The 22,740-nt window shown below is 35.8% G+C and overlaps 1 protein-coding gene across 3 annotated transcripts in view; it reads left to right on the forward strand.

Moving 5' to 3' along the window:
• The window catches only part of LOC127853101 (probable E3 ubiquitin-protein ligase HECTD4), a 115,561-nt gene that overhangs the window by 7,378 nt on the left and 85,443 nt on the right, over positions 1–22,740 (forward strand). For all 3 annotated transcript variants that reach the window (XM_052387308.1, XM_052387317.1, XM_052387325.1), the window contains exons 4-16: positions 1,962–2,106; positions 3,657–3,824; positions 4,168–4,342; positions 4,756–4,932; positions 5,402–5,515; positions 7,186–7,329; positions 8,480–8,721; positions 12,038–12,105; positions 17,394–17,557; positions 19,097–19,199; positions 20,575–20,695; positions 20,894–21,013; positions 22,567–22,623. In XM_052387308.1, the coding sequence (XP_052243268.1) occupies positions 1,962–2,106; positions 3,657–3,824; positions 4,168–4,342; positions 4,756–4,932; positions 5,402–5,515; positions 7,186–7,329; positions 8,480–8,721; positions 12,038–12,105; positions 17,394–17,557; positions 19,097–19,199; positions 20,575–20,695; positions 20,894–21,013; positions 22,567–22,623 (1,798 nt within the window). The remainder of the gene's footprint in view (positions 1–1,961; positions 2,107–3,656; positions 3,825–4,167; positions 4,343–4,755; positions 4,933–5,401; positions 5,516–7,185; positions 7,330–8,479; positions 8,722–12,037; positions 12,106–17,393; positions 17,558–19,096; positions 19,200–20,574; positions 20,696–20,893; positions 21,014–22,566; positions 22,624–22,740) is intronic.

A 22,740-nucleotide genomic window follows, 5' to 3' on the forward strand; every position in this document is an offset into this window, starting at 1 on the left:
CCCTTTAGTACTAAGACAAATCAGGTTTGAGTGGAAGTAAAAGAAAAAAAAAGAGTTGACTTTCAGTCTAAAGATTGCATGCAACAAGTATGTATTTCTGTAACTACATTGTGTACTACAGATATTCGATCAAACAATTGTATATAATAATGTCAGGCGATGTAACAATCAAAGACTCATGACTCTTACCGTAAAAACCCAGTCATAAGTCTGCCCGCTCATAAGTCGGGGGGTAAAAAATGATACGAATATCGAAGATTTTGAATGTGTCCAAGTCATAAGTCGAGTCAGAAATTGTCTGTCCACGAATTTCATAAACAAATCCATTTTAAATGTACGGGAAGTTTTTATTCTATACATAGACCATGACGTCATTATGGCCCTGTGCGACGTAGACATAGCGGACATTATGTATTACTGGTATGCACTTTGTGTAATATAATCAATATGATATATATTTAGGAAATAAAAAAATAATAGATAAAAATATAGACAAGCAAATCATAATGAACCACACAAAAACAAAATCAACAACATAGGAAACCAAGACGTATATACATGTACATCGTAATTCACACAACAACGATTTACGAAACACCAAACTCACGTTCAGCAGCACTATTATTATTTAAATTGCTCTGCAAATTCTATCACGCTTATTTTAAACGCATTGTCATACGCATGGCGTTTGCGTTTTCCAGGCATGTTCACAAATCAAATGTGTTAGTCAAATTAATTAATTATTATTATAAAGTTTGCACTTAATTGTCCACGCTAGTAATAATCCACAAACTTATAATCCGATGACACACTGTGATCACTGTAATCAAATCTTTGCACTTTTAATCTGACTATCAAAACAATTGATTACTTCCTCGGTAAAACACGTTTTTATTGCAATGATTCCTCAAATTCAGCAAAATTACGCCCCTTGTTGAACTCTTTGTAAATAATAATATAGTTAATTCCTGAAAACATGTGGGTCCAAAAAACTCTCTTTCTGACATGCTTATCTAGAATTGCGTTGCATATGGGGCCAGTTTGGTCAAGATGATTGTTGTGAAATAAATCAAAAGTTAACACGCAATAACTTCAATTATGATTGAAGAGAGACTTAGCATAAGCTTCGAGCTTTTTTCTCAATTCTGTCAATTTACACTTTGCAGTCCTTTTGTTAAGCTTATTTTGTCGAAAGTTGCTAGTATTTTTGTATTGTATTATATTGCTTACATGCTGTATATGAATAGCCACATAAATATTGTTTAAACCAATTATGATTGAGATATACAATGTAGTGTAGTTTGGTTGCATGCTGATCCAGCAAGGGATGACATTTGGGACCATTTATATCCTGTATGTCACCAACCAACAGAGGTTTAGATCAGCATGTGCAAAGGAAGATACAAATAAATTATTTCAATATTGAGAATTTTAGTTTTATCATTCACTGAAGTTAACTTCCTTTTTTGCCCCATGGTCAGATAATACTTTGTACATGTGGCATTTAACCTAAATTAAATTTCAATTGGGATTTGTGATATATTATTACATAAGAAGAAATCCAGATGCTTGCACATTTGATTACATGTATGTATTGACACATGTTCAATACAAATATCCTATCTTCTAGATTTTATTATTATTATTACCGTATAATAACCCTCTTCCTGCCTGAATTTTTTTTTAAACAAATCTTTAAGTAGAAATTAATCTATCCCACTATTCACAATTTTTTTTTGGTTTATACCATACTATTTTTTAAACATATTTATCTTATGTATTTGGCTGAATTTAATTTTCAAACTGTAAGTGGTTAGTGTTAGCATGTGTTATTGACTGAAATAAATGATTGTTATTTAGGCATCCAGCCATTTGGTCAAATGTGGTGACTTATTATTTTTGTCAGAAAAACTATTGGGTGCCTAAATAAATCTATTTTGAAAGTAAATCTCTTTTTTCAGAGGTTACATCTATGTGAAAAACACTGATGTTGGTCCAGGGAAAGTGGCTTTTGGAAGAGGCCATATTTTATACCGACCCCAGGCTTATGATGTGGAAGCTGAAAATGCCAAGTTCTTTCAAATTATTGACAAGTGTACATTGCAGGTAGATAGCAGTTATATCCAAATCGAATTGATTGTAATTCATGTACATAACGCAAATTTAGTGAAAGGTGTACATCTAGTAATTTATTTTTGGTATACTGTACATGGCATGAAAAACTATGTTTGCTAATGTATTTCTGATTGTCATTAAATGTAAAACTAGGAGGTAAGTAACGTGTGTCAACATTACATTGAATAAAGATTTAAGCTGCAACAAAGCTGGAAGGTAAAACAAAATGAGTTGATCCCTGGGAAAAACAGGCTTATTGCATGAGGCTAAGGTGTTGTCCCGGATAAGCCTGTGCAGTCAGAATAGACATACGGCTTTTATGTAATTTTTCGTTTAACTCGTTCAGTGCTGGAACCGAATTTTAAAGGTCTTCAAACAGTTTGGACCCAGATGAGACGCCACAGAATGTGGCGTCTCATCAGGATCCAAACTGTTTGCTATTCTGATAGTATTTTTTGAAAAAAATAGAAGAAAATGCTAATTTTAGAAATTCTGCAGAGGACATTTTAGCAGACGACAAATTTCCCAGCATGCAAAGGGTTAACAGTGCTCTATTTCATTTCTTAATTAAAATCCAGTCTAGTTGAATACTTTACAATTTTGCATTAAATCCAGTTTTGCAACAGTGTGGCTATATCTTTGAAGTCTATACTGTTAGTGAACTTTCAGCAGAGCTCCAGAAATTTTAAATTAAGAAAATTCTTAAATTACTACCAGATTTTCGAAAAGAATTCTTAACTCTGAAATTGTATTCTTAACTTTACTACCAAGTTTTGGAAAATAATTCTTATTTTTTCTAAATGACCTAAAAATCATTCATAATGGCTATTTTCATGCAAAAAAATCAAAATAAACAAAGTAGCAACTTTATTTATACGAGTTCAACAGCGTCTTTTCAGTTTTATACAATTTTATTTTTCAAATTCCTTCATATTCCCAAACTGTGCTTAGATTGCATGCCTTAGATGAATTTTTACATATTTCACAATTAAAACGGGTCTCCCCTTCAATCTTTTTAACGATTAGCCACGAGACTTGTCCCTTCCACTCGTTCAATGTTTTTGTGTGTTTAAGTTTGGACCCGTCGTGTCACGTTTTTGTTTAGCTTTTCCGACTGTGTCGGCAACTGAACATACAACATCGTATAAGATCTTTTCTATAATGTCTTTCTAAACATTTAACTTCGGCTCACTTTGCGTACAATATGTAAAAAGCCTGTTTTGGGACGCTTTGCAGTTTTTTAGGACGTTCTCTGGGCGCCGCCATTGTTTTTTGACAGATAGACTTAAACGCCGCTTTTATTGGAAAAAATGCGCTTTGTTAAACAAACCCGATAACCATTCTATATAAGCACCGCAAAGATCTTAAATACGCGAAAAGAACTCAATACAAATCGATACGAACCGATGTAAAAATAATATTCGTAACTTGATTTCGTAATTCTTAATGGTACGACAAGATTTTAAAATAAATACGTAGCGGACTTGAAAATAATTCGTAATTACGAAAATACGACCCTTATCTGGAGCTCTGACTTTCAGCCTATTAAGACCATTCCAAAACACCCTAGTTTGCTCGAGACTGGACCCTGCACAACAGTGGCATTGTGTAGTGATGGTTCCCTGTTTTACTGGGTATGGTGTCCAGCAACTGCAAATGACAAGTCCAATAAGGCTATTCCAGTATATGTGGACATATTTGAGTACAAGGTTAGTATGTAAGCAAAACGTAAGGCAGATACAGTCAATATTTTAACTTTTGATTAACTTTTGGGTGATAACGAGAATTTCGATGTCATAATTCATATTACATTTTAACACAATATTGCATTTGTAAAAATGGTAACTGGATTAAATTAAATTAAAAACTTTTAACATAGTTTTTGTAGTTAAAAATCAAAGTTATAAAATCTCAAATATCTGATGACCAGTATTATACTTTTATTAGCGAACTTATACATTTCGCAAAGGACATTTTCGGTAAATAATAACCAGTATTTCAATTAACTGGACAAATTGGGAAAAAAAGTATTTATTGTTGCTCTGTCTGCAGATTGGTGACAGCACAGTAGTTCCTGTACAGTCTCGTATCACCCTTGTGAAGAAGGACACGGATGCCAAGTCCAATGACACTCTGATGTCTAGATTGAGGCCGATATACCGTGGATCTGCAAGTGCCCTGGCTGCATTGGTTGGCGTTGATAGCGCATCAAGCAAAAAAGATGATGGTGAGAACATTGGGTACATTTATCTGATTTGTTTGTGCATGTGCAAAGAGACTATATCAAAAATGTATTTGAAACGTCATCATTTTCAAATTTGTATGCCTTCATTTATAAGAAAAAAGGTGGAAACCTAGGTGTTATTTGTGAAGCCTATTGGAGTTTATATACCGGTATTGGAATCATTCTTCTCATTCATTCCTGTATGTGGTGACAGTTATTTTCATTGATAATTTATTGATTCTTTTAGCATAGAAAAAAACTCAACATGATCTAATTGTAGGATAATGATAATAGTTTAGTCTGCTTTCAAATATTTAAATCTACGATTAGAACGTCAGCTCGGCCTCTAAAGATTCCATTCAGCCCCATGCTTAACAATGTCTAACAACAATCATTAAGTGTTCTCTCATGTACAGCCAGTGCCCAGCAAGGCATCACATCATGCGGTCTTGCCCTGAAGGTGCTGGTGAAGACGCCTGTGTTTACAGAGGGGAGTCACCTCATTCTGCTGACATCCCTCCCTGGGGCCAGCGCAGGCAGTGCTGCTAGATCTCCCTTTGGTAGTGTCGGAGCACTGTCATCCATTAGATGTGGTTGGTCAATGTTTATCATTTTTATCCTATTATCAGATGAAAATCGATAGTATAACAACGATTGTATAAAATTGAGCTTAATACTTTTGCTATTTTTAGATCAGATTTGGGTTTTTCCAAAAATTGGAAAATCCGTTTTTGTCAACTACGGAAAAACAAAATCATCAAAAGATGCGATATTTTATTATAATTAATGGAAAATAGGGAGGAAATAATAGAATATTATGTGAGTTTTGAATAAAGATCAAGTTTATCCTGCGAGGCTTAGAACCCATGAAGCGCGAGGCTTACCAAAACTCACATAAAACTCTCTTTATACTTGCTTAATCTAAAAATGGATTTTGTTTGTAGGGATTTCCTTTCAGAAATGAAAATGAATTAACAGCAAGTAATATGGAATTGAACTTGTTTACCCGAATCATTCAAGGTGTTTGCTCTTACTTATGTGCTATCTATTGATGTTTTTCAGCCTTGGCCACTAACCACTGTTACAGCCTAACAGACGGCCATTTGTCACAACGACCAGAGCTGGTTGATGCTCCCAACTGCTCAATAGCCAGAGGAGCGCAGATTCCAACTCTAGGTATGGCAGTGCCATGTATATGTATATATGCATATATGTATTTTATTATTAGCCGGATTTTTTTCGAAAAAATCTCGGCTTATAGATTGATGTTGTCGGGCGGGCGGGCGGGCGGGCGGGCGGGCGGGGTGGCGGGCGGGCGGCGTGCTCGAAAATGTTAAAGTTCTTATTTCATGGTATAACTTTGGTATGCTTGGACCTAGAGTCTTCAAACTTGACATGAAGGTTGGCCAGGATTAACAGATGACCACTGGTCATTTCAAGGTCATTCATTTGAAGGTCAAGGTCACTGTGACCTTCAATATAAAAAATGTTAAAGTTGTTATAACTTTGGTATGCTTGGACCTAGAGTCTTGAAACTTGACATGAAGGTTGGCCATAACTAGTTAGTAACCACTGGTCATTTCAAGGTCATTCATTTGAAGGTCAAGGTCACTGTGACCTTGAATGTAAAAATGTTAAAGTTCTTATTTCATGGTATAACTTTGGTATGCTTGGACCTAGAGTCTTCAAACTTGACATGAAGGTTGGCCAGGATTAACAGATGACCACTGGTCATTTCAAGGTCATTCATTTGAAGGTGAAGGTCACTGTGACCTTCAATATAAAAATGTTAAAGTTGTTATAACTTTGGTATGCTTGGACCTAGAGTCTTGAAACTTGACATGAAGGTTGGCCAGAACTAGTAAGTAACCACTGGACATTTCAAGGTCATTCATTTGAAGGTCAAGGTCACTGTGACCTTGAATGTAAAAATGTTAAAGTTGTTATAACTTTGGTATGCTTGGACCTAGAGTCTTGAAACTTGACATGAAGGTTGGCCAGAACTAGTAAGTAACCACTGGACATTTCAAGGTCATTCATTTGAAGGTCAAGGTCACTGTGACCTTGAATGTAAAAATGTTAAAGTTCTTATTTCATGTTATAACTTTGGTATGCTTGTACCTAGAGTCTTCAAACTTGAAATAAAGATTGGCCAGTACTAGAAGATGACCACTGGTCATTTCAATGTCATTCATTTGAAGGTCAAGGTCACTGTGACCTTAAATGTTAAAATGTTAAAATTGTTATAACTTTGGTATGCTTGGACATAGAGTCTTCAAACTTGACATGAAGGTTTGCAAGCACACTTAGATGACCACTGGTCATTTCAAGGTCATTCATTCTAAGGTCAAGGTCACTGTGACCTTGAATGTAAAAATGTTAAAGTTCTTATAACTTTGGTAGGTAAAAATGTTAAAGTTCTTATTCCATGTTATAACTTTGGTATGCTTGTACCTAGAGTCTTCAAACTATAACACAAGGTTTGCTCATGCCTTGAAAAGTACTTACATTTCATTTTGACCTTTGAACAATATTTCAGTAATTTAAGTATTGCATTGACAAAAACACGAAAGGTACTTTCCTGTCATTTAAATAAAAAATCCGGCTTCAATGCGGTCATCTCCGACCGCGGAACTCTTGTTTTGTTTAACCTCTTGTTTTAATTCTTTTAAATGTTAACTTTTATTTGTTAGAAACAAATTTATCATGAGCATGATTTATGTAGAATGCATAAAATGTGTAATTTAGTGTGGGAAAGAAGGTCATTTTAACCTAAGTAAATTCTTCCCCTGTTAATTCCATCCCCTTATGTTAATTCAACATGTTAATCCAGTATATTGTTGCAGGCGTATGCTATGACGTATGTAACAACCTATTGTGGGCGTGCAGCGCTGACTGGGTGGACCAGTTCAATAACCCCGCCCACCAGGCCCCTCATCACATCAGGGCCAGGCTGGACATAGCTACCACATCTGGGCAACCAGAAACAAGTGAGCATTCCTTCTATCAAGGGTTTTTAGGGTACAGTGGCGAGTAATTGATTATCACATTCTATGAATAGTTTAAATGGTACAGTGGCATGTTATTGAATTTCACAATTCTATGGATGGTTTTAATATTGGACAGTGTTATGTACTTGAATTTCACATTATATGAATGGTTGTAATAGTTCAGTAGCCTGTAATTTCGCTTTAAATGAATGGTTTTAATGGTCCAGTGGCCTGTAATTGAATGTCACTTTCTAAGGATGGTTTTAATGGTACAGTGGTGTGTAATTGAATTTCATTTTAAATGAATGGTTTTAATGGTACAGTGGCGTGTAATTATACCCCCACAAACGAAGTTTAGGGGGGTATATAGGAGTGAGCTTGTCTGTCTGTCTGTCGGTCCGTATAAAGTGTCCGCTCTCAATTTCAAGTTGTTTTCATCAGATCTTCACCAAACTTGGTCAGATGTTGTATCTAGACGATGTCTAGGTCAAGTTCAAATATGGGTCATGTTGGGTTATAAACTAGGTCACGGTGTCACTTAGTGCGTTTTAAACATTAGGCAAGTGTCCGATGTTTTTTGTGAAGACAACATGCAAAATATTCTGTGTCAATGCAACGGTGGGGGTATTCGTCACATCTGTGACAAAGCTCTAGTTGAATTTCACATTATATGGATGGTTTTAATTGTAAAGTGGTGTTCGAATTTTGTAATTCTATGAACGGTTTTTATGGTACAGTGGCAATTGTTTGAATTTCTGATTCTACGAATGTTTTTTATGTTAAAGAGGTAGGTGTTGAATTTCTGATTGTACGAATGGGTTTTATGGTACAGTGGGGTGTGTTTGAAAACAACATTTATATAAGTTCATTTATTTTACTATCATCAATGACAAATCAAATCTCAATTATAAGGCCATAAAATGAAAGGTGAAGGAAGAGACTTTTAAAAAATGTGAACTTGAATAATAAGTTTACTACCTTCTGCAGGTGTACTTTTTGTTATGAGATACATGATTGTTTGTTTAAACAAATTTCAAAGCTTTTTTGCTTATACTGCATTGTCAAAATATAATTACTTGCTTCAAAATATTTTTTGGTTATAAAAAGAAGTTGAGGAAAAATTGACAATGTCCTGGCCTCTGTGTTATAGAGGCAGCTGCCAGCAGTGTGGACATGCCAGTATCCCTGGTGATTCAGCAACTGCTGCAGCATGTGGGCAGTATGTGCCTGCACCAGCTCCACAGCGACCTCATGTACACACCTTTCAGTAGCTACATCCTCCAGCAGTACCCAATAGACTTTACCAACCTTGCACGTATCTCCGATATCCTCAACAAGTCTCTGGAGTCTGGACAATCACAGACGGTGATCTGCGCATTGATTATCCTTCAGGTATAATGCATTTGAGTTGCACTCTGGGGAAACAGGGCTTAATGCATGGAATTTTGTTTAGAAGAGACTTCTTTTTAACAAAACATTCCATGAGAAAATGTGTTCCAGATGCTCTTGTGTAGACTCAGGGTTGTGATTTTGCGATGGATCATCTGATTTCCACCGATCGAATTGACTCTCTGTTTATGTAAAAGATTCATGGAAGATTATTTTTAAAATGGGGATGACTGGTGAAAGTATGACCAATGCCGTGGCATATTTCATAAGCTGCAGGAAATATCAGATTTTGAAACTTCCGTATATAACAGTGGTAGCATCATCTTCATATTGCACTGGTAGCATTTTTTAAACAAGTAATTTTATTTGCTTTCGTTCCTAACCAGTTCAAATTGATCTTTGAACATGTGTTGGTTATTTACTTGCTGATTTATTTTGCAAATTCGTTTTCAAAAGACAAAGAACTGTTACCAAATCTTGGTGATTGAGAAATTAGTAATAATTAAATTGAAGGTGAGTGGTTAAGAAGAAGCTGTAACGGTCAGGATTGCAGAAGCTGTGATAACCCAGCGCAATAACCCCTCCAGAACCAGATACAAATAAACGTGAACAATAAATCAATTTATTTACAACATTAAAATAAACTATTTACAATATGATATGACTATGAAAAGCAATAAACAACCAAGTATGAAAGTAAATGGCCAGTTAACATTCCGATGACGTAGTCCAACTGTAAAAGATAAAGTCGAACGGTAGATGTAGCGGTGGTGTAATATTGAGTGTCACAACCTGAACTTATGTCCAGCCGTCAATGACCAGAACCGGAACTGAGCACCGGTCGTTGTGTTCTGCAAAGTAGCAAACTTCGAGCTGTATCAAGCCCGAAAGTAGAGTGCAGATAACCCAAGCTGTATCAAGCCCGGAAGTAGACTGTAGATACCCGAGCTGTATCAAGCCCGGAAGTAGACTGTAGATACCCGAGCTGTATCAAGCCCGGAAGTAGAACGTACTGATGACGTATTACGTGACTGGCCGTATACCGGTGCGAGCGGTTCCCCGTATTTCCGCCTTATAACGAGGTGTTGTAGGTACTGACAACGAGTATGACGCCCTGTAGAGTTGCGGATGCTCATGTACCACTGGCGTAACGCTAACGGTGCATTGACGCCCTGACGTCTATCATACCATACGACTCACCACATTGAAACGGCTAAAATAAATGACATCAGTAAATACTTTGTCATTAACGACTGTCTTACAGTCATACCATATAAATATAAATGGTACAATGTCATACAATGTATCACAAACTTGTTTACTTCCATAAATGCACAAGTTTTTTATAAAGTATTGCTACTCGCTTGAATGCATATATTAAATGCATTGTGTGCAACAAAAAGTTGTACATATAATACAATTTACCAACTATTATCTACATGATAAATGTGATACTCCACCATTATGTGTTATATTGAATTAAATCAAACTCTAATGGTTTGTTAAATACATAAAGCGTCTATACAAAACAAATGATATAAAGACATAGACAAAGTCATTATTATACATGTCTTGCGTACCTAGGATTATATACACAAGCAAACAACTACACAGGTAATGCAAGTTTCCGCTGTTGACAAATATTTAAAAATTGAAACATGACTTCGGCGTTTACTTGTAAAAATGCAAACAACAATTTACTTTATTCCTATAAGCATAAATTGAAATATTGAAATAAAATAAAAAATTATTTCACCTAGCAAAACGAGTATCAAAAATGTAATGGAAAATAAAATAACTTACCCAAATGCTGTATGTTATGGACACTTAACTTCCCAGCTAGTGCTCTAGTCTCAAAGCTGTAACTGTCCGTGTATGTCAAATAGTCTGCCGATTTATACGTGTAACCGCCCAGCAGCGTTTACCTAAAAAGCGAGAAACATGCTTTCCATGAACTCGAACTGAACAACTTTTCTTCAACTGACCAATAAAATTAGACATAAATCGATCATGTACACATCATCTGATATCGTACAACTACAAGCGTAAATTACTGAGGCCCCTAAGTCTTACTTTACAGAAAAACATAAAAATTAAAAAAATATGAAGATCGAAGTTTCTTAAAATAAAACGTATTTAATCCTTTTTTGGCTTAAAATATATCTTCTACCACACTGAATAATGTGCCTAACAAAAACTTGAATGTAAATCAAAAAGCAATATCAGTTACCGAATGTTAAAGTAAGATTGTCCCTCCTGGTAAGGTAAAGTATCTTCCAAATTTCTTTTTTTTTTAAATAATGAATTATTCACTCCACGGTAAAGCGTTTATTTTAACGCAGTAAATGTATTGACACTTTATTGTTGAAGTAGAAACCTTGAACAAAAATGGACAATTGTCAGTATCTTCACAGGGATCTGGAAACAAAATGATAAGCATTACGTAATTCATTTCATTACATTTTGTTTCAATTGCAGCATTTCATAGTATGAGGATTTCTACAAGGTCTTTATAAATTAATCTCATAGTAAAATTCATGTTGTGTTTATTTGTATGTCTCTTTTGCGGGGTTTGTCACTCCATTACACACATTTGGTTGTTTTAATTAGTCAACAGAATTTTCCTCAATCAAACCCCTAGGTTTTCGCACATGTGTTGAGCCCAAGATAAGGGTAATGATCTCATGCTGAATGAGTTTTTCTGTGTTTTCTACCGAACAAATGAAGGCAAATTCTTCATGTGTCGACGTACTGCTTGAAATATATTGTGTATAGAACCAAACAATGAGGCTCATTATTTTACTAGTAACAGTGCAGTAACAAAGTGTTTGAAAATATTGTTATGCCCCCGGATCGAAAGATCGGGGGTATATTGTTTTTGGCCTGTCTGTCTGTCATTCACTGTGTGTGTCACAAACTTTAACCTTGGTTAAAGTTTTGCGATAACTTTTGCAATATTGAAGATAGAAATTTGATAGTTGGCATGCATGTGTCTCTCATGGAGCTGCACATTTTGAGTGGTGAAAGGTCAAGGTCATCCTTCAAGGTCAAAGGTAAAAAAAACAAATCCAAGGGAAGAAATAAGCTTTAAAGGGAGATAATTACCTGTACCTTCCAAATGAAAAAAAAATCAATCAATCAAAGCAGCCCAATAGGGGACATTGTGTTTCTGACAAACACATCTCTTGTTTATAATATATCTTTCACATAAGTCTGGATGTTTTTTAATTAAAATGAAGATAGTTTGATGCTTGACATTTTTTACTGGCTTGAACAAAAAAGCAGAACATGTGTTGAATATCACGCACTGTTTTTTCAGTTACTGTTCAAAATGAGTGTCATAAAGATTGACAATCCTGAGCAAGAAGAATTGTTGCAGAAAACCAGGTATTTACCAAATCATTGAAGAAAAATACATTACCTTATTTTGATTTATATATTGCAAATGTTAGAAGTTGGTGGTAGTTAATGTAAACAAAAAGAAATCTATGAACAAACCACTCTTATGTGTACAGCTAGTTTCGGCAATATTTGTTATGTTAATTAAAGCCACACACTTTGCCTCTGTCCTTGAAATGAAATACATTTTAATCAAAACATATAGATGCAATTTGAAAGTGTGCAAAATTGTCATTACATCTATAGCCTAGTTTGCAAGTAATTTATTATTAGCTCATCTTTTTTTTGAAAAAAAATTATGAGCTATTGTCATCACCTTGGCGTCGGCGTCCGGTTAAGTTTTGTGTTTAGGTCCACTTTTCTCAGAAAGATTAATGCTATTGCATTCAAACTTGGTATACTTACTTACTATCATGAGGGGACTGGGCAGGCAAAGTTAGATAACTGTGGCGTGCATTTTGACAGAATTATGTGCCCTTTTTATACTTAGAAAATTGAAAATTTTGGTAAAGTTTTGTGGTTAGGTCCATTTTATTCCTTAAGCACTAAAGCTATTGCTTTCATACTTGCAACACTTACTAACTATCATAAGGGGACTGTGCAGGCGAAGTTATGTAACTCTGACTGGCATTTTGACAGAATTATATGCCCTTTTTATACTAAGAAAATTTAAAATTTGGTTAAGTTTTGTGTTTAGGTCCACTTTATTCCTACAGTATCAAAGCTATTGCTTTCATACTTGAAACACTTATTAACTATCATAAGGGGACTGTGCTGGCAAAGTTATGTAACTCTGACTGGCATTTGGACGGAATTATGGGCCCTTTATACTTAGAAAATTGAAAATTTGGTTAAGTTTTGTGTTTTGGTCCACTTTACCCCTAAAGTATCATAGATATTGCTTTCATACTTGGAACGCTCGCCAACTATCATAAGGGGACAGTAAAAGGACAAGTTGCATAACTCTGGTTGTCATTTTTACGGAATTATGGCCCTTTAGTTACTTAGCAACTTTGAATATATGGTTACATTTTGTATTTCCATCCACATTACTTCTAAAGTATCAAGGCTATTGCTTTCAAACTTCAAATACTTTCATGCTATCATGAGGTTACTGTACCTGGCAAGTTGAATTTTACCTTGACCTTTGAATGACCTTGACTCTCAAGGTAAAACTATTAAATTTTGCTAAAATTGCCATAACTTCTTTATTTATGATTAGATTTGATTGATACTTTGACAAAACTACTCTTACCTGACATACCACAATAGACTCCACCCAAACCATCCCCCGTGCCCTCCCCCCCCCCCCCCCCCCCCCGGAATCCCCCCCCCCTAATTATTCTTTTTTTTTTTTTTTTTTTTTTTTTTTTAAGATCATCTCACAAATGACCACCACACCCTCACGCTATACCCCCCCCCCTATCCCCCAATTATTTTTTTTTGAAACGGTTAAAAAACACAAATATTTAATTTTATTATTTTATTTTGAAATACCGTCCAACCATCGCACCCAAGAACCCCCCCCCATTTTTTATTTTATTTTTTGCATTTTTTTTCTGCATTTTTGGAATGGAAGATAATGTAATAAATGTCCACACCCCCACACTATACACCCCTCTTCACTCCACCTCTCCCTCCTTTGTGATTTAAATTGAGAGTCCCTTCACCTTTAAAAAGAAAACACATGACCACCCGCAAGGCGGTGCTCTTGTTTTTTTTTAACATCATCTAATAAATTACCCCACCCCACATTATACCCCCCTCTCACACCCCCCCCCCCTACCCCCCCCCCCCCCCACCCCCCACCCCCTCAATTTTTTTTTTAAAACATCGTCTTATAAATTACCCCACCCCACATTATACTTCCTTCTCGACCCCCCCTCCCCCCTACCCCCCCCCCCAATTTTTTTTTGCTTTTTTATTTTTGAAAGATTCTCTAATAAATGACCACACTCCAAATTATAACCCCTCTTAAACCCAATTTTTTTTATATTTGTTTTCCTTTTTAGCTCACCTGAGCACAACATGCTCATGGTGAGCTTTTGTGATCGCTTTTTGTCCGTCGTCCGTTGTCCATTGTGCGGCGTCAACATTTGCCTTTTTAACTCTCTAGAGGCCACATTTATTGTCCAATCTTCATGAAATTTGGTCAGCAGATTGGTTTCAATGATATCTTGGATGAGATCGAAAATGGTTACGTTTGCTTGAAAAACATGGCTGCCATGGGGAGGGGCATTTTTCCTTATATGGCTATATATGGCTATAGTAAAATCTTGTTAACACTCTAGAGGCCACATTTATTGTTTGTTCTTCATAAAACTTGGTCAGAAGATTCATCCCAATAATATCTTAGACGAGTTCGAAAATGATGCCGGTTGGTTGAAAAACATGGCCGCCAGGGGGCCGGGCATTTTTCCTTTTATGGCTATAATTAAACCTTGTTAACACTCTAGAGGCCACATTTATTTTCCGATCTTTATGAAACTTGCTCAGAAGATTTGTCCCACTGATATCTTGGATGAGTTCAAAAATGGTAACATTTGCTTGAAAAACATGGCTGCCAAGGGATGGGGCATTTTTCCTTATATGGCTATATATGGCTATAGTAAAATCTTGTTAACACTCTAGAGGCTACATTTATTGTCCTATCTTCATGAAACTTGGTCAGAAGATTCATCCCTATAATATCTTGGACAAGTTTGAATATGATGCTGGTTGGTTGAAAAAAATGGATAGTAAAACCTTAACACTCTAGAGGCCACATTTATTGTCCAATCTTAATGAAATATGGTCAGAAGATTTGTCTTAATGATATCTTGGATGAGTTTGAAAACGTTTACTTTTGCTTGAAAAACATAGCCGCCAAGGGGCGGGGCATTTTTCCTTATATGGCTATAGTAAAATCTTCTTAGCACTCTAGAGACCACATTTATAGTCCGATTTTCATGAAACTTTGCCAGAAGATTCATGCCAATAATATCTTGGACGAGGTCAAAAATGATGCCAGTTGGTTGAAAAACATGGCCACCACGGGGGCGGGGCTATTTTCCTTATATGGCTATAGTAAAACCTTGTAAACACTCTAGAAGTCACATTTATTTTCTGATCATCATGTAACTTGATCAGAAGATTTGTCCCAATGATATCTTGGATGAGTTTGACAATGGTTTGGGTTGCTTTAAAAACATGGCCACCAGGGGGCGGCATTTTTCCTTGTATGGCTTTATATGGCTATAGTAAAACCTTGTTTACACTCTAGAGGCCACATTTATTCTCCAATCTTCATGAAATTTGGTCAGAAGATTGGTCTTAATGATATCTTGGATGAGTTTGAAAATAATTATGTTTGCTTGAAAAAAATGGCTTCCAAGGGGGAGGGGGGGCATTTTTCCTTATATGGCTATAGTAAAATCTTGTTAACACACTAGAGGCCACATTTACTGTCCGATCTTCATGAAACTTGGTCAGAAGATCCATCCTGATAATATCTTGGACGAGTTCAAAAATGATGTCGATTGGTTGAAAGACATGGCTGCCATGGGGCGGGGCATTTTCCTTATGGCTGTAGTAAAACCTTGTTAACACTCTAGAGGCCACATTTATTTTCCGATCTTTGTGAAACTAGGTCAGAAGATTTGTCCCAATAATATCTTGTTATCTCAGGTGAGCGACTTTGGGCCTTTCAGGCCCTCTTGTTTTATTTTTGAAAGATAGTCTAATAAATTATTGAATATGAACAATTTCCCCATGACGGCTTACATTATAATGTCAAGCACTCGAATAGTCGAGCGCGCTGTCCTCTGACAGCTCTTGTATTTTGCATACTTGTTTACCAACATCAACCCAATCTATAAACAAGAGCAGACAACTGTATCAAGCATTTTGACAGAATTATGGCCCCTTTTATACTTAGATAATTGAACATTTTGCTTTAATTGCCATAACTTCTTTATTTATGATCAGATTTTATTAATACTTTGAAAAAACAACACTTACCTGAATACCACAATGGATTTCACCCAAACAATACCCCACGCCCCACCCAAAATTCCCTGCCCCCCCATCTTCCACCACCCCTAAACAAGAACAAAAAATTTGTTTACCTTTTTTATTTTTGAAAGATCATCTAATAAATGACCACCCCCCACATTATACCCCCCTCTCAGCCCCCCCCCTACCTCCCCCAATTTTTTTTTTTTAAACATCATCTAATAAATGACCACACCCCATATTATAACCCCCTCTCAACTCCCTCCCACCCCTACCCCCACCCCCCCCCCCCCCCAATTTTTTGTTTCCTTTTTTTATTTTTGAAAGATCGTCTAATAAATTATTGAATATGAACAATTTCCCCATGATGGCTTACGTTATATTGTCAAGCACTCGAATAGTCCAGCGCGCTGTCCTCTGACAGCTCTTGTTTTGATGTAATTCTTGATGCCAAACTATTTCAAAAGGAAAAAAAAACACTATGAAAATTTCCTAATTTAAGGATAGATAGAATACAATTTAACTAAAGATGCTTCTGGAATACTTCTTGTCAGGGATGTCATATGGGAACAGCAGGATCAAGATCATTTTATTTGGTCGAATATCGTTTTTAATTCACTCCTGATCATAGAGAAAAATTATATGGTGAGCGGGAATTAAAATCAATTTTTCACAAAAACCAACAAATATTCTGTATGTAATATAATTTTTCATGTCTAATTGTGCATGCATTACCTATGTTATGGTTACCATAAAATATATACATATGTACATATTTACATCACACTATCAAAGCTTAAGAATAATTATGCACTGTCTTGGGTCAGCACCTGTTTATAACATATGAGTGAATGTCTAGTGTGTAAATATAATGTCTAGCATGTCAAAATAACATAGGAACCAATGTCTTGGTGGTCAAAATAACATAGGATCCATTGTCTATGTTGTCAAAATAACACAAGAGCCAATATTGCAGCATGTGCCATAATTATAGTAGGAACCATTTCCAGAGGAACCAATGTTCAGAATAATTATGGTAATGCCTGCAATTTTTAATATGTGCTCAAGCATTAAATCCCTTTTGGCATGGTGTTCACAGAAAAACCTGTGCCTGCCAGATAAATTAACAATATGTGTTGATATTTATTGCTGGCAGATATCTAGCTGTCAAAGATTTATTTCATTAAATCATGCATTTGAGGGTAGGGGATACATGTTTTGCAAAGATCTCATGTTCGAGTTAACAGCCATGGAAAATAAACCAACTAACAATTTTATTGTAGGAAACTAGTCTGGAAATTGGTATCCTCGAAGAGGGAAGATAGTGATCATATGAACATGGGTCGGGTGCAGAAGGAAGCCTGTCTGGTGTTAGCCAATGGACTGATGGTGCTGTACCCTAAACCTGAACAGAGAGTCGACTTGATGAGGCAGCTACTCAGCGAAGGTCTGCTATGTTTATTTGTGCTGTGAATACGATCATCACTTACAATAAATGAAACTAAATTGCATAGTATTCATAATGAAATCAGTCTACACTGTAACTCCAATATAACGCGGATGACGGGGTCCAAGCCACGCAACAGCGTTATAAACGGACAGCGTTATAAGTTTTGAGCTTATTTATTTAAGGGGCTATAAAAACAGGTAAAGTATAGCCTATAATATAGGTCCTGTGTATCGTCATGCTGTGTTGTCATCCGCAAATACATGCATATAAACCGAATAGAACGATAACAGTATACATACCGCTTTTCTAATGTGCATATTTATCCGATAATCCAATATAATTACATCACTTACGAAAAAATAATGTTTAACATTTATGACAAGAAATATGTTTACGAACTTCGTAAACAAATTCATATGCCTACGCCATTTGTCAGAAAAATTGGTACAGTGCATTATGGGACACAGCTTTCATTGGACGAGCGCATTTAAATTTAGATTCAATGCAACACGATACATGTACAAAGAAATGTTTTTCATATGCAGCATGTAAAAAACGTGCTTTCCGTGGACTTTCTGATAACGGGCAAAAATTTAAGTGCATCTCTGTTAACTATTACACTGCGTTAGCATGTAAATAAATCGTCAGGATTTTTAAATTTATTTTTCGTATACGTACTGAAACATTAAACACACACAAAGATATTTGTATTTATCAAGCATGTGTAGCATATAATAAACGATAACACACTTACACAGCCATAGTTTATACAATGAAATACAATACACGATAAATACAAAACATAAACAGGTAATCGTTTCAAATAACTTTAATTTGATAATTATACCGCTTGCACTTGCCTTATTGAAATTAGCGCACCGAACCGCTCTAATAGGGAATACATGTAATAAACACTGACTCGCGAGTTTTCACACCTTTATTGACATTACACAACAGATTAACACCAATTAGCTGTCGAGTGTCGTTTAACCTCGAATCGATTAAAATCAGTTAAACGGACGGATAAAGCAATCAAGCTGTGATCGCTGGCTTCTTTGAATTTATGAAAATACATGTAGTTGCATAACATGGATTTGAATCAGAAATGGAAGGTTGGAGAAAAAACGGGATCCAAGGACCCCCCGCGTTATATTGGACACAGCGTTATAACGGACCGCACTATATTGGAGTTACAGTGTATTAGTTATATTGCTGGTCTCTGAATTTGTCTGTTCATTATTTCAATTTGTGATTATAAATTATTTTCTCTTCATCATTATTTATAAGCAAATTAACAATTGTGTATTGTTCTAATGTGCATTTTTAATGGGTGGGCATTTGCAAATGGATAAAAGCTCAAAACCTTGATAATAGGCAGAATTAGAATAATTAATAATATGTGAAAAAAATATCCAAATGCTAATATCATGTGCATGTCTCATTTAGACCAATTAAACAGGTGTAACATTGTGACTTTTTACCAATTTACAATTTACTGCTGACTTGTCATCATGATACATGTCGGGTGGTTTTCAGGAGAGCACCAGGGCCTATTCTGTCTAAGAGACAAGCTTCTAGTGGACTATACGGAGCAGCTAAAAGGTCACATCACCAGTCTAGACCAGTACCAGACTGTCAGGTAGGAGTAAAAAGTGCACAAGTCTAGACCAGTACCAGACTGTCAGGTAGGAGTAACAAGGTCTAATCACCAGTCTAGACCAGTCCCAGACTGTAAGGTATGAGAAACAAGGTCAAATCACCAGTCTAGACCAGTACCAGACTGTCAGGTAGGAGTTACAAGGTCTAATCACCAGTCTAGACCAGTCCCAGACTGTCAGGTAGGAGTAACAAGTGAAACAGTCTAGACCAGTACCAGACTGTCAGGTAGGTGTAACAAGGTCACATCACCAGTCTAGACCAGTCCCAGACTGTAAGGTATGAGAAACAGTGTCACATCCCCTGTCTAGACCAGTACCAGACTGTCAGGTAGGAGTAACAAGGTCTAATCACCAGTCTAGACCAGAACCAGACTGTAAGGTATGAGAAAAAGAGGCACATCACCTGTTTAGACCAGAACCAGATTGTCAGGTATGAGAAATAAGGTCACATCACCAGTCTAGACCAGAACCAGACTGTAAGGTATGAGAAAAAAGGTCACATCACCAGTCTAGACCAGTACCAGACTGTCAGGTATGAGAAATTAGGTCTCATCACCAGTCTAGACCAGTACCAGACTATCAGGTATAAGAAACAAGGTCACATTACCAGTCTAGACCAGTACCATACTGTCAGTTATGAGAAACAAGATCACATCACCAGTCTAGAACAGTACCAGACTGTCAGGTATGAGAAACAAGGTCACATCACCAGTCTAGACCAGTACAGATGAGAAACAAGGTCATATCACGAGTCTAGACCAGTACAGATGAGAAACAAGGTCACATCACCAGTCTAGACCAGTACCATACTGTCAGGTATGAGTAACAAGGTCACATTACCAGTCTAGACCAGTACCAGACTGTCAGGTATGAGAAATAAGGTCACATCACCAATCTCGACCACAACCATACTGTCTGGTATGAGTAACAAGGTCACATCACCAGTCTAGACCAGTACCAGACTGTCAGGTATGAGAAATTAGGTCACATCACCAATCTCGACCACAACCATACTATCTGGTATGAGTAACAAGGTCACATCACCAGTCTAGACTAGTACCAGACTGTCAGGTATGAGTAACAATTTTGCATATTACTATATATAATACCTTACATATTTATGCTTTGTATTTGCATGCAGAAACTTCCAAGGTAAATTATTTTGATTTATTGGTATATTATCTTGTGCACTTTTTTGACAGTTATGATTCTTCTAAGCACTAGACATTTTTTTGAAATAGTCTTTAATGTTTTGTATTTTGCTAATATTCTTCTATCTAAAAAAAAATAATACATTATCGTGCTTAAAACAGTTTAAAAATCTATTTTTCACAAAGAGATGATATTCTTTTTCAGTCTGCCAGACGATGTAATTTCATTGCTGATTAAGAGGACTTTAAAAGAGTCCATCAGTCTGCTGCAAGATGCCACCAAGATGGATAAACAGCAGTTTGAGCACATGCTGTCAGAAATACCGGTAAGCTTTCAGCAGAACATGACTTGCCCATTACAATGCTACTCATGTAAGCGTTGTTTTTTTAATTATAAAATATGGATCTGATTACATGACCAACTAGCCATTTGGTTGATATACCTTAAATACTATCACTGGTTGTATTTGTTTGATTGAAGATGCTGACTCTGTGTCTGTGTTTATGATGTACATAAACTGCAGGTGGCAAGTCCTGGTCTAAGGTTTCTGATGTCCCTGCAGTCCTTCTTGCTCAGAGAGGCAGTCCTGTATGTTTCACCAGACACAAAGACTGGATCTGACACTGACATACAGCCCATGAAGGTATCTCTTGTAATTTTTTCAAATACAGCGAGAACGTTTTCTTAAGGGTGTTTATGCTGGTGATACAGCTCTTTTAATAGTTTTGCATGTAGAGGTTAACATACTTTCCTAACTGAATGTAAAAAAAGTGATTTTGTACGTAAATGGCCTGGTTTTATTTAATGTTTATAATAGAGATGGGAACAAGTACTGAAAATGATATTTGAATATTCGTTTGTCATTATTAGAATATATTTGAATATTCGATTTTTAAACCGTTTATTAAAATGTTTGCAACTTATGACCCTCCGGAGCAATGTAATATTCCATAAAGCCACAAATACCACTATAAATCGTATCTTATGCGCAGCTTTAAAAAACTTGGATTGAGAAATGATTTGTGGAACAAAATTATTATGTTCTTCTATTTAAATAAATACTGTTTATTTTCATAAGATTTAAGATATTTCCAGAAAACACATTACCCTAATTGTAAATTATTTCAATACTGTTAATGGTTTTGGATTACTTAACATTAATAATATTTATGCTTCTGTTTTCACTTTTATTTCTGGAATTAAGGACAACGACGATTTAATTGGTTACTATTTTAGTATTTAAAATCTGATTGAATAATCATTGATTTAATATATGGATAAAGCATTTAAAACAAACATGCCATATGTCACGATCTCGTTGAGACAGTCCCACTTTTTGGGTATTTTGTCGGGTGTCCTGATATGAGACAATTTGTCCCGACATTCCTAAAACATGACACATGTTCTATCATTTCACAATAAATTTCGCTAATCAAGGTCTGTTTGCTAAAACTTTCTATTACTAATGCCTTTACTTACCCCATATAAACATCTACTTCTACTACTTGAGTGCACCAGTGTTGTTTTCAACACCTTATCAACAATTTATCAGCAAATTATTGATTTTATCAGGCATTCACACCATGGTGTGTTATAATAGGGGTCGCTCATTGCTATTGATTGATGTGTTGCACTGAAATAAAAGCCAACCTAGGCCGAATCAAGTCCAAAGATACTTTGTATTATACCACCTGAGGTTAAAAGACCTGTCAACACACATATTTTGTATATCAAACAAATTGAATGCTTATCAATGCATATTGACATTTCACATAAACTAATTTTCATGTTCGACTGATTTTCAGGAACTACCGGTAGTTTGTACTTGAAGCATCAATATAAATTTAAAGTAAATTGGCATTGTGTCCCTCTCCTTATAGCTCAGGTTTTCCAATAATTCGTTCATTTATGGCAGCTGTTAACCAAACAATGACTTATACAGGGAAGTCGTCTGCACTAAACTGAAATTGGGACTTTGTACGTGTACTTATAATAACTGTTTTAGAAGTATGTCTGCATAAAAATAGAATATTCAAATATAAATGTTAGGTTTGAATATTCAACAGATTGTCGAATATTGTGATATTCGGTCCCATCCCTTTTTTATCACTATTCATTTCTGTGCAATTTTTATGTTCACACTGTATCTGGTCAGCGGATATATAATTATATCTATATACTTTTGTTTTGTTTTAGGAGCTGTGGAAAATGCTTGAAACATTTGCCAAAAATGTGTTCAGAGAAGCCTGTGAGGTAAACATACTCATATTCATGTTGCAACAGTATCTCCTGTCTTAATTTTGTGAATTTTAACGCTCTCTTGTTTCTTGACTGTTTCATTCATTCCTTATGCCTTAAACATGAACAAAC

Source organism: Dreissena polymorpha, chromosome 1 (assembly GCF_020536995.1).
Source record: "Dreissena polymorpha isolate Duluth1 chromosome 1, UMN_Dpol_1.0, whole genome shotgun sequence".
Taxonomy (NCBI): Eukaryota; Metazoa; Mollusca; class Bivalvia; order Myida; family Dreissenidae; genus Dreissena; species Dreissena polymorpha.